Source organism: Bubalus bubalis, chromosome 4 (assembly GCF_019923935.1).
Source record: "Bubalus bubalis isolate 160015118507 breed Murrah chromosome 4, NDDB_SH_1, whole genome shotgun sequence".
In the NCBI taxonomy this organism is placed as follows: domain Eukaryota; kingdom Metazoa; phylum Chordata; class Mammalia; order Artiodactyla; family Bovidae; genus Bubalus; species Bubalus bubalis.
In genome coordinates, this window is record NC_059160.1 from 41,352,000 (window position 1) to 41,364,961 (window position 12,962).

Sequence of the window (12,962 nt, forward strand, 5' to 3'; positions counted from 1 at the left end):
ATGGCATCACTGACTCGATCAACATGAGTTTGAGAAAGCTCCGGGAGTTGGTGATGGACAGGGAGGCCTGACGTGCTGCAGTCCATGGGGTCGCAAAGAGTCGGACATGACTAAGCAACTGAACTGAACTGAATATGTCAGATTCTCACAACTTAAGATGTGCATAATTTATAAAGGATTATGTAGGACTGATAAAACTGATAGTAATTACAACAATATTGGCTATCATTTAGTCAGCACAGACTTCTCACTTTGTCAGAATAAATCAGTGAGAGAGGAAGGAAAAAAACCTGTTATCTCCATAAAAATGAACTGATGGACACATAGGAAGATTATGTATCTTGTCCAAGGTTCAGTTAGCAAGTTACAGAACAGAGATTTGAACTCATGATTGTTTTCACTTCAAAAATCAATATTCTTCCAATACCAAATTGCTTCTCTAGGTAGAATAGGACATGGAACTAAATGATCGGGAAGATCTCTTGAAAATTTAGGATCTAAAATTCTTTTTACTAATAAGCTAATAAACCTGAAAGTATTAAGCTCCAAGCCTTTGCCCCTCCAAGCAACTCTCTAATCCTAATCCTTTCAGGGAAAAAAGGAAGACATTGAAAAGGAGAGAGAATTACTTAACATTAAATATTTTGGATACCAAAGGGTGATCTTCAGGTAATGACCAGCACTAAGAAAGTAAGAGCACGAGGACAGGAAAGAATTTAAATTAGTCATTAGAGAAGAACTTCCTGACAACAAAAACTGAGACACTGGAACACGTTATCAGAGAACACGATGAGGATAAACTGAAGAAAATACAACCCCGTGAAGGGCTGTCAACACACAAACAGTGTCAACATACACACAAGATGGGGAAGTACAAATACAGCCTACTTGGCTCAGCCTCATTTATAATTTAAAATAGAAAAGAAAAAAAGGGAACTGGTAAAATAAGCTTGACAGCCACAGTCAGAAGACTGCACTACAGTTCTGCCAGTCTAAATACAAGTTAGCAAAATGCTAAACTAAATATTTGTGCCACATTTTTCGAAAAACCCATCAATGCATAGGTACTATTTTATATTTTCTGTCAATTCACTATCCAAAAAACACAGCATCTCTATCTCCTCTGCAAATTCAGGTTCAGACTGGAACCAGTGCTTTAGTCTAGGCTCAACATTAGTCATCGCAGATGCAGAGACCTAAAACCCAAACTCTGTTTGTTTTTAAAGTATGTTTTGGGAGAATTCTGAATGAAAAGCACCACAATGATAGCTTCCTTTGGGATTAAAAACAAAACACAAAAACTCCATATAACTTTGGTGGAACTGTTAGACCTAGGAGAATCGTGTCTGTTTCACATGCCTGTACCCCTTCTCTCACTCTATGAAATCACCCATAGGCAAAGATCCAAAGGTGATCACCTTAGAAAGCGTCAGAGTTAACAATCCTGTCTGTCCCTTTCCAGTGTCAGCTGAGTTTTGATGTGAACCTTTACTAATCTGTTAAAAAAAAAAAAAAGAGAGAGCGAAGTCTACACAGTCTTGGTAGTAAGAGGATTCTCTCACTTTTATTATAAAGAGAAATATGCTTCTTTTACAATGAATATGTATTGTCAGGAAAAAAGGGTTACTTCCTTAAAAAAATAAACATATGCAAATCAGCCAAGCTAATGCTTTTATATCTCTTCCCTTCTTTTTCTCTACAGCCACTGTCACCTAAAAGAGAAGTAACCTCTTGGCATCTGGTCCTACCTAAAACTCTCTCCTTTTACACAAGACAGAAAAGACTTCTGACCATCAATTATTTGGCTCTAATAATACACCCCAGTAGCTGAGAGCATAAGCAGTTGGTTTTGGGAGACCTAAACTTTAGGGCAGACCTACCTTGTGAATAGAGAAGGATCTGCATCTCCAGAAGAACACAGGTAAATACCTGCACCAGGTTCTCTAGGCCCAGGAGCTCGAAGACCTCTCGGAGAGGGTAATCGGAGAGGGGGAGTTCATTGAGCCCTGGCCTCTGGCAGATGACAGGTTCATAAACACCATAAAATTTCAGTGATCTCCCTGGAGGTGGAAGGGGCACCTCATAGAGAATATTATGGATGTAGCTCTCAAGAGGCAAAGGTGGTGGCTGCTGTGAGGTAACTGCCTTGTAAAGTTGGATGAGGAATTTCTTGCAGGCCTGCATGAAAGGCAGTGGTGTGATCAAACATATACTTTTTGAAACATACAGGGTGTCTCTGCTGATGTCATAGGAGTTGTATCGCTGGAGTTTCAAAAGGGAAGTTGTATCTCCCTCGTCAATACTGCTCGCCAGTGAATCCATGCTGCAGGAGGATGAAGCGTACACGCTGCTGTAATGCTCTGCATTGTGCATCTGGTAGAGTGTCTGCATTGCTGTGCAGATTTGCTTACTTGTAACTTCTTCATAAAAAGTGAGAACAAAACCGTAGGTACGAGAACCATCTTCCCGGGTAATTATAAATGAGTGGAACTGAGGGTCTTTGTTGTCAGTTTGTGTTCTGAAAGACAGCCCTTTAGGCATGCACAACTGTGGAGGAAGGAGAAGAAAAGCATCAGAAGGCAATATATGAACAAATTCAAAACAGAGAAAAATGGTTGTGAAGTTCTATCTGAGCTTACGACCTTCATTAAGTCATGTAACTTCTCTGAGCCTTAGTTTCTTTATCTATGACATCTATGGCATCAGTGACCTTAAGACAAAGACACTTTACAAATATTTAAGGACTATTTTTAAAGTCGATAATGTTTCAGAGGAATACAGAAACAGGTGAAGGTTCATTTGATAAATGGAAAAAAGTTAAAACACAGAAAATAAAACAAAAGTATAATTTTTGCTCTTTTGAACAATATGATACTTTGTCCTTAGAAAAAATAAATGTTAAAAACGGACTGATTTTTCTTTACTGAAGCAGAAGGGTAGAACCAAGACACTTCAGATTATTTCCAGCAGAGATTATGCCCCAGGTCTTGGGAACCACCCAGGATTGAGTCAAATTTGAGAATAAAATTACCTGAAGACTTAAAGATGCTATACTTAAGATAATTTATAAAGCATAAAAAATTAGAATTGAGTCTAAAACATTTTAAACAAGAAAAATTATAGAAAATTTGAAATGTACTAAGGAAAACAGAATTGTAATTCAACTATCCTAAAATCATGATTATTAATTTTTCTATTATTCCTTTCTACTTTTGTATTACAAAATGCTTTCTGCATAGAAATAATTTTACCATATGACTTTTTATTCTTTAATTTCAGATTTAATAATCCATCTGGTATAAAATCTAGAAGTTCTCCCAAATCCCCACATTATCAAAAAATTTAATTCCCTTAAGAGTTATGACTTTCATTCAAATTGTGAACAAACACTTATTAACTGCCTTTCTGAGCCAGGCCCTATGATAGTGATACAATGGTGAGAAATATAGTTTCTGCTCCCCTGGAGTTTCCCGTGCAATAAGGACAACAGACTATTAAAAATATATATAAACTATAAACTATGGGAAGTGCTGTGATAGGGTAAACATAGGCTGCTAGGAAAAACACACTAGGAGGACATAAATGAGAAAAGAGGGAGCCACCAGAAAAGGCACTTTCCTGGCGGATCAGTGATAAAAAAAATCCACCTCTCAGAGCAGGAGACACAGGTCCTATCCCTAGATCAGGAAGATCCCCTGGACAAGGAAATGGTAGCCCACTCCAGTATTCTTGCCTGGGAAATGTCATGGACAGAGGAGCACTGGTGGGCTACAGTCCATGGGGTTGCAGAAGAGTCGGACATGATTTCAGTTCAGTTCAGTTCAGTCATGTCTGACTCCCCATGGACTGAGCACACCAGGCCTCTCTGTCTATCACCAACTCCCAGAGCTTGCACAAACTCATGTCCATCAAGTCAGTAATGCCATCCAATCATCTCATCCTCTGTTGTCCCCTTCTCCTCCTGCCTTCAATCCTTGCCAGCATCAGGGTCTTTTCAAATGAGTCAGTTCTTCGCGTCAGGTGGCCAAAGCTTGAGCATCAGTCCTTCCAATGAACATTCGGATGGACTGACTGGATCTCCCTGCAGTCCAAGGGACTCTTAAGAGTCTTCTCCAACACCACAGTTCTAAAGCATCAATTCTTCAGCACTCAGCTTTCTTTATAGTCCAACTCTCACATCACATTCACTGGAAAAACCACAGCTTTGACTAGATGGACCTTTGTCAGCAAATTAATGTCTTTGCTTTTTAATATGCTATCTAGGTTGGTCATAGCTTTTCTTCCAAGGAACAAGTATCTTTTAATTTCATGGCTGCAGTCACCAACCACAGTGATTCTGGAGCCCAAAAAGATAAAGTCTCTCACTGTTTCCATTGTTTCCCCATCTATTTACCATGAAGTGATGGGACCAGATGCAATGATCTTAGTTTTTTGAATGTTGAGTTTTAAGCCAGCTTTTTCACTCTCCTCTTTCACTTTCATCAAGAGGCTCTTTAGTTCCTCTCTGCTTTCTGCCATAAGGGTGGTGTCATCTATATAGCTGAGGTTATTGATATTTCTCCTGGCAATCTTGATTCCAGCTTGTGCTTCATCCAGCCCAGCACTTTGCATGATGTACTCTGCATATGAGTTAAATAAGTAGGGTGACAATATACAGCCTTGACGTACTCCTTTCCCGATTTGGAACCAGTCTGTTGTTCCCTGTTCAGTTCTAACTATTGCTTCTTGACCTGCATGCAGATTTCTCAGGAGGTAGGTAAGGTGGTCCCAGGAGGTAGGTAAGGTGGACATGATGTAGTGACTAAAAATAACAAATGACCAGGGGAAAAAATGAAGGAAGCCCAAGTGGAGACCTGAGGATAAGTACAGGTGTTAATGAGATGAAATGAAGGCAGAGAGAGCATGGGCAAAAGCCCAGAAGACAGAACGTGAGATTCACTGTGGGTGGGGAGCAGAATGAAAGGTGTGGGGAGGAGAGTGACTGCAGGAGATACTGAACCCCAAAGGGCCTTTGAGAGTCACAGCAGAAGTCTGAGGAGGGGGATGAGAAACCTCTGGAGGGTTTCCAGCAGCACAGGGACAGAAACAGAGTGCTGCTTAGCACATCAACCTTCCGGCTTGTGAGGGCGGGGGCTTCCCCAGAGGTTCTAAGCAGGCAGCAGAAATGCTCAGAGCCTCGGAGTCACCCTTGACTCCTTTCTTTCTCACTCACTCCATTACCCAATCCATCAAAAAAGACCAGTTCTACTTTCAAATATATATTCAGGAGCAGATTACTTCCATCATTACTCTTACTACTCTAATCTAAGCCATACTCTTCTCTCATCTGGATGACTCTTTAATATAATAGCCTGTTAACCCATCTCCTTGCTTTTGTCCTTGTCCTCAATAACCTGCTCTTCATAGAGCAGCCAAAGTGATTCTTAAAAAAATATGTTCGATCTTGCCACTATTCAAGACCCTCCAATGGTCTCTCATATTGTTAGAAGGTGAAATCACACTACAAGGCCCCTGTGAGGCCCTACATCACTCGGCCCTAGCAGCTCTTGCTCCACCCTCCACTGCTCTTCAGCTCACCTACTCTGCTGTGGGCCTTCAGACAATCCTAGTCCTCAGCCTTCAATCCACCCTAACTGACACCTGCTAGAACAGAGGAGGGCCACTCTGCCAAACCCTACCCAAACTGCAGATCTGTAAGCATAATGATGGCTTTGTTGTTTTAAAACAACAGGTCAAATCCAATCTGCCACATGCCTTGAAAATAAAATCTTATTGGTACACAATCGCACTCCCTTTAAGCACTGTCTAGCTGGTTTTGCACTACAACAAGAGCTGAATCACTGTGACAGAGACTGCACAGCCCACAACACTCAGCTATTTACTATCTGGCCCTTTGTGTGTGGGGCAAAAAAACAGCAAGTCTATGTTTTAAGTCACTTAATTAACACTGAGATGGTTTGTTATGCAGCTTACCCAAAACACTTCCTTACTTCCTGTAAGTCTCCATATAACTACCTTAAAAAGGCCTTAATTTATTTTTCCATAAAAAAATAGTGTTTTCGTCCCATAAATGCCATTAAAATGTCACTTATCCTCTAAAAAGCTTTTATTGAATGAAGCAGTTAAAGCCTTGCACCACAGTATATGTACATTGCATATGTATGACACACATCAGTAGTTTCTCTAATTTTGTTTCATCTCTAGACTGAAAAACTACCCAAGGACTGGTAATAGCTTTAACCATTCAAGAGTACCACACATGGAACAATGTAGTATTTGGGCCATAATAAATGGTGACTGATAAAGGTAAAAAGCAAAAACTGTGAAGCTCAGCATAAATATCTCAGTGAAAATGTATTTACATTTCACATCACTGAACATGAGAATTGGAAACAGCTATAGTAGCTTTACTCCTTGGAAGGAAAGTTATGACCAACCTAGAAAGCATATTCAAAAGCAGAGACATTACTTTGCCAACAAAGGTTCGTCTAGTCAAGGCTATGGTTTTTCCTGTGGTCATGTATGGATGTGAGAGTTGGACTGTGAAGAAGGCTGAGTGCCGAAGAATTGATGCTTTTGAACTGTGGTATTGGAGAAGACTCTTGAGAGTCCCTTGGACTGCAAGGAGATCCAACCAGTCCATTCTGAAGGAGATCAGCCCTGGGATTTCTTTGGAAGGAATGATGCTAAAGCTGAAACTCCAGTACTTTGGCCACCTCATGCGAAGAGTTGACTCAGTGGAAAAGACTCTGATGCTGGGAGGGGTTGGGGGCAGGAGGAGAAGGGGACGACAGAGGATGAGATGGCTGCATGGCATCACTGACTCGATGGACGTGAGTCTGGGTGAACTCCGGGAGCTGGTGATGGACAGGGAGGCCTGGCATGCTGCGATTCATGGGGTCGCAAAGAGTCGGACACGACTGAGCGACTGATCTGATCTGATCTGATAGTAGCTTTAATCATTATTATATATGTATGTTGACAAAAATTAAATTAATGTGTATATTTGGGCAGAATAAGATACAGATTTAGATAAAACACATGAATATCTGGATTTATTGGGGGGGAAATTTTGCTTATTCCTAATCTTGGGGAAAAAAAGGCCATGGCAGGATATTTTCATAATTAGGCCTTTAGATTAAGGTTGATTTCATTATAACAAGTCAATGAGATCCTCTACTGATTATGAATGAAAATTCATCTGACACATTTACTAGAGTCAATAAAGGTTATAGGAAGGATGATCTGAATCAGTCTTGCCTCAGGCTAAGCTCAACCGTGCACAGCATAGTGCGTGGCATACATAAGTGTCTTTTAAATGAATGAATAAATCAAGGAACAAGAAAACAATCAAAAACAACAGTTCAGGGTACAGGATCAGATTTAGTTCATCTCTTCATTCAGTCCATAGTTCTCTTATATCAAGTAGGCAATACATAGGGACCTCCAAAGTCAACATAAAGACTTAATTTAATTGACAGGCTTTCCTGACATCATAAACCATTAAATTCAAGCTCAAACTGTTTTTGAAGAGCTGCCAAATATTCCCTTAAGGGTCTGTAGCTTTCTTTAGCATGCATTCAGACATTTACAGGAAAAGTTTGCCAAAAATTATGCCCAAAGTGAAGAATGACTTTCTATGCTACAGATAACAGATGTAGGAATTCTTAAACTCTCCTACAAATTAAAAAAAAAAAAAAAAGAATTATATTTCTAATCTGGGAAACATAGTTGGAAAATGCTATTGTTTTTCATTTTTACAAGTGAGAATCATATGACTTGTTTATTTTTCATAATTCTAAACTATAAATCAAGATTTGCTCACCATGACAATCAATATCTTTTATCCTCTAATACTGATGTTTACTAACAATATCCTCTGCCCACCCCACTCTCACGACAACTAAAAAACTTAAGAGCTGTCACTGCTAATCAGATTGTCACTGGCTAGATTACTCGAGCCACAGTAGGCTCACAATGCTGTCTGCGTACCTTTCTTGGTTTGAGTGACCAAATATCCTTATTATCTCTCTGGATTCTTTTAGTCAGTGTGGCTAGAACTGCAACAATTTTTCCCCCATTTTCTATGGCTCTATTAATCCCATTCCTTTTCTCTTATGTTACAAATAAAAGCTATTTAGAAAGCTCTTAATGAGTCGGTTAGTTTTCTGTTCCTTCCTTCTTTCCTTCTCTTTCCCTTCTTCATTTAATAAACATTTACTTTATGTCATATATTGCATTAGATCTTGATAACTCAGAAGACAAATATGAAAATTATTTTTTACCTCTGGGAGCTTACATTCTCATAGGAAATAGAGACATATAAATCAACAGTTACAAAATAATGTGATCCCTATTGCTACAGAGTGTGTTCAACATGTTTCAGGAACAGAGAAGACAGAGCACCTAACTATTCCTGCTTAAGAGAGAGTTTTGCAGTAGAGGTGATACCTGATCAAAGATGGGGAAGCGAAGTTCTGTAAGCAAGCATATACTCCTTCATTTATTTAATGGTCTGAACCTCAACTATGTGCAAAGCTAAGGATATAGTGGTTTAGTCGCTAAGTGGTATCTGACTCTTTGCAACCCCATGGAATGTAGACCGCCAGGCTCCTCTGCCTGTTGGATTTTCCAGGCAAGAATGCTGGGGGGGACTGCATTTCCTTCTCCAAGGGATCTTCCCGATCCAGGGATCAAACCTACATTTCCTGCTAAGCCGGCGAATTCTTTAACTCTGAGCCATCTATCACAATGAATAAGAGTGTGTTCCTGTCCTAATGGTTCTTACTTTATAGCAGGAGACAAGGAGTAGGACAACCAGCTACATAATTAATTAATTGTAACTGTAATGGTGCTACAAAAAGGTATAAGGTGCCAAGAGAACTTAAGGGGACCTGGCTAAATGTTGGAAGGGTGGTGAAAGTGGTGGTCAGGGATGGCTTCTTTGAGGAAATCATGTTTAAAATGAAATCTGAAATGTCAATAGAGAGGAAGGAAAGCAGAAACAGAAGCTGTAGTGTGGAGAATGAAAAAGACAGGCAGCAGGGGGTCAGTTACAATGTATCCTTTACTCTTTACTCTTCATTCCACTCCACTCTTCTTTGGGATCAAAGTAAACAGTAAACTGAGCTTTATAAATAGCTATATAATAGTTATTAGCCTTCAATTATCTGAAAATTTATATATCAGATGTTTTATTTAGGACATATACACAAAATGGAATCTTAATATTTCACAGAACATGCTTAAAAAGCTATTGACCACATTTTCTTCCTAACCATTCCTAGGTTCACCACATTCTTAAGTATAAGCTCTGTCTACTAGAACATTACATAGACAGTCACAGACGCTAATACACAGTTTTCATTACGAGATTTGAAATGGGGGGGGACCTTCAGCTCCATTTGCATTGCTTTGTTTCATTTAAGAGGAAAGGTATGGATCTGAAGCAAATTTGCCAACTGTTGACATCTGTTACTTCTTGTTGGTGGGTATATGATATTTTTTTTCTCTCTGCTTTATGATACTTCCATTTTTTCCCCCACAAAAATCTGTGAATCCACAACCAAAAGAGATATAAAAGCAATTAATTCAGAAAATTTCAAATGTCACATACCTATTTGCTGTTACATATGCATTGCACTCATATACGGGATTTTTTTGTTTGTTTGTTTAACAAGTTTCATTGCTTTGGGGGACTTAATTTGTATGAAATTAGTGTCACACGCTAGTAAAGTGATGTTTAAAATTCTCCAAGCCAGGCAATACGTGAACCGTGAACTTTCAGATGTTCAAGTTGGTTTTAGAGAGGAACCAGAGATCAGATTGCCAACACTCACTGGATCATGGAAAAAGCAAGAGAGTTCCAGAAAAACATCTATTTCTGCTTTATTGACTATGCCAAAGCCTTTGACTGTGTGGATCACAATAAACTGTGGAAAATTCTGAAAGAGATGGGAATACCAGACCACTTCACCTGTCTCCTGAGAAACCTATATGTAGGTCAGGAAGCAACAGCTAGAACTGGACATGGAACAACAGACTGGTTCTAAATCGGGAAAGGAGTACGTCAAGGCTGTATATTGTTACCCTGCTTATTTAACTTAAATGCAGAGTACGTCATGAGAAACGCTGGGTTGGAGGAAACACAAGCTGGAATCAAGATTGCTGGGAGAAATATCAATAACCTCAGATATGCATAAGATACCACCCTCATGGCAGAAAGTGAAGAACTGAAGAGCTTCTTAATGAAAGTGAAAGAGGAGAGCGAAAAAGTTGGCTTAAAGCTCAACATTAAGAAAACTAAGATCATGGCTTCTGGTCCCATCACTTCATGGCAAATAGATGCGGAAACGGTGGAAACAGTGGCTGACTTTATTTTTCTGGGCTCCAAAATCACTGCAGATGGTGATTGCAGCCATGAAATTAAAAGACAATTACTCCTTGGAAGGAAAGTTATGACCAACCTAGACAGCATATTCAAAAGCACAGACAATTACTTTGTCAACAAAGGTCCGTCTAGTCGAGGCTATGGTTTTTCCAGTGGTCATGTATGGATGTGAGAGTTGGACTGTGAAGAAAGCTGAGCTCAGTAAGAATTGATGCTTTTGAACTGTAGTGTTGGAGAAGACTCTTGAGAGTCCCTTGGACTGCAAGGAGATCCAAACAGTCCATCCTAAAGGAGATCAGTCCTGGGTGTTCATTGGGAGGACTGATGTTGAAGCTGAAACTCCAATACTTTGGGCACCTGATGCAAAGAGCTGATTCATTTGAAAAGACCCTGATGCTGGGAAAGATTGAGGGCAGGAGGAGAAGGGGACAACAGAGGATGAGATGGTTGGATGGCATCACCGACTCAATGGACATGGGTTTGGGTGGACTCCGGGAGTTGGTGATGGACATGGAGGCCTGGCATGATGTGGTTCATGGGGTCGCGAAGAGTCGGACACGACTGAGAGACTGAACTGAACTGAATGATCCTTATTTAAAGCTCCACTTTGTTAGCAGAATGAGTGATACTATAGAAGGAAGTAACTTACTGGAGTGGAATTTTGCTAAAGCTAACAACAAAGCTTTCTACCTTTAGGTGGGAATAAATTATAGATTCATACAAATGCACTTACTAATAAATCAAAGAGGAAATTAAGGGCAGTAAATCTATGACCCAAATGCATACTAGTTTAATGGAATGCTTTTCAGAGATTTTCAAGGAGTACTAGCAAATCCTTTTAGATCTGTAGCAAAAAAACAAAATGCTGTATTGTGTTTAAGCATCAAAATACAAGCCTACAAGTCTATTCTTCAGAGGGAAATGTTTCCTGTTTACATAAAATAACTCAGAGACAACAGGTAAAGAAAATATTAAAGACAGTCAAGGAAGCAGACAATTGCTTTAGAGATAAATGCTGCTGCTGCTGCTAAGTTACTTTAGTTGTATCCGACTCTGTGCGACCCCACGGACGGCAGCCCACCAGGCTCCCCCACCCTTGGGATTCTCCAGGCAAGAACACTGGAGTGGGTTGCCATTTCCTTCCCCAACGCATGAAAGTGAAAAGTGAAAGTGAAGTCGGTCAGTCGTGTCCAAGTCTTTGTGACCCCATGGACTGTAGCCTACCAGGCTCCTCCATACATGGGATTTTCCAAGCAAGAGTACTGGAGTGGGTTGCCATTTCCTTCTCCAAAAGATAAATGCTAGACAGAGGCAAAGGTTAACACAGATATCTTACTATTAAGACATCCAAATGATTAAAAGTAATAAATACATCAAGTGCGGCATTTTGTTCAAATGACTGTGGATTCATATGATAATAAGAATCTAGTTTTGGACACCATTCTGACTTCTCACAGAATAATTTATAAATACTTTGAAACATACTACTAATTTAAGAAAATTAGTGTTATCTATTTACATTCTTAACCATTCTTCCAATGTTTCATTTAGGTACTCTTTTATATCATTAATATCTTTCCATTAATTTTCTGACATAAGCAGCTGATAATTTATTTTTTGTCACTGCTTTTTGCTGACTATTTTAGTAAGAAGCTTGTCTGTACTTCTCCAAGTCTCATAAATATGACTAACAGTTGTATTCTGCTTAAAATCTACAGCATTGTCTTCACCAAAGATGAGGCTAGGCCCTACAGTATTAACTTCTAGCAAAGTGACATCTCCTGTTACTCTAGTATAGGGCAACAGTTTAGAGAAGTAACTATACCATGCTCTGTAAAGAGTCAAAGTCAAAGTACCATATGCCTTAGTCATCTGTCCTTAGAAAAGGTACCATGAAATTCCCTTCTTGGAGTAACATCAGACTGGAATGGGTTTACTGTGATATAGAAATACCATATCCCTGAGAGCAGGTGAAAACCAAGTTATTAAAAACATAGTTTTTCTTTGGTGGAAGTAGCGTGCAGGTGGGAAAAAAGTGAACTAGAGAGTAAAAATAATCTGGATTTAATCTCTGAGACTCCCTGTACAACTTTGGGCAACTAACTTAATCTCTGTAAAATATGAATAATAATCCTCACTCGGTATGTGTAAGCAAGTATGTGAAAGTAACACATATAAGGGACCTAACAGGTATCTACTAAATATTTTCTTCCCTTAGAGTATCACATCATAATGGGATCCTTTGGTTCCACCTTTAAAATACTCATAAAGAACCACATCTATGTGTCTTAGTCCACCTTTAATCATTTTTGTCCCTATGGTGCCTGATCTCTGATTTGCTTACTTTGGGACCCCCTGATTTTTATAACTGCAGAGTTCATGGAGATACAAAATATTTTCCAGATTTCTAAGAAGAACTGTTCCTAACTGACCTGAAAATTATGACTGACTACTTTTAAGAACCTCTAATGGGACAATTATGACCAATTGTATTTTTAAGAACCTCTAATGGGACTTACAATCACCACTGGTAACTCATTACATTATTTTAAATTCCTTATAAACAAATTCC

General features: G+C 39.3%; 1 protein-coding gene across 3 annotated transcripts in view; it reads right to left on the reverse strand.

Moving 5' to 3' along the window:
* Positions 1 to 12,962, reverse strand: part of DENND5B (DENN domain containing 5B) — a 222,235-nt gene that overhangs the window by 105,911 nt on the left and 103,362 nt on the right. For all 3 annotated transcript variants that reach the window (XM_025283467.3, XM_006069091.4, XM_044941315.2), the window contains one exon: positions 1,881 to 2,547. In XM_025283467.3, the coding sequence (XP_025139252.2) occupies positions 1,881 to 2,547 (667 nt within the window). The remainder of the gene's footprint in view (positions 1 to 1,880; positions 2,548 to 12,962) is intronic.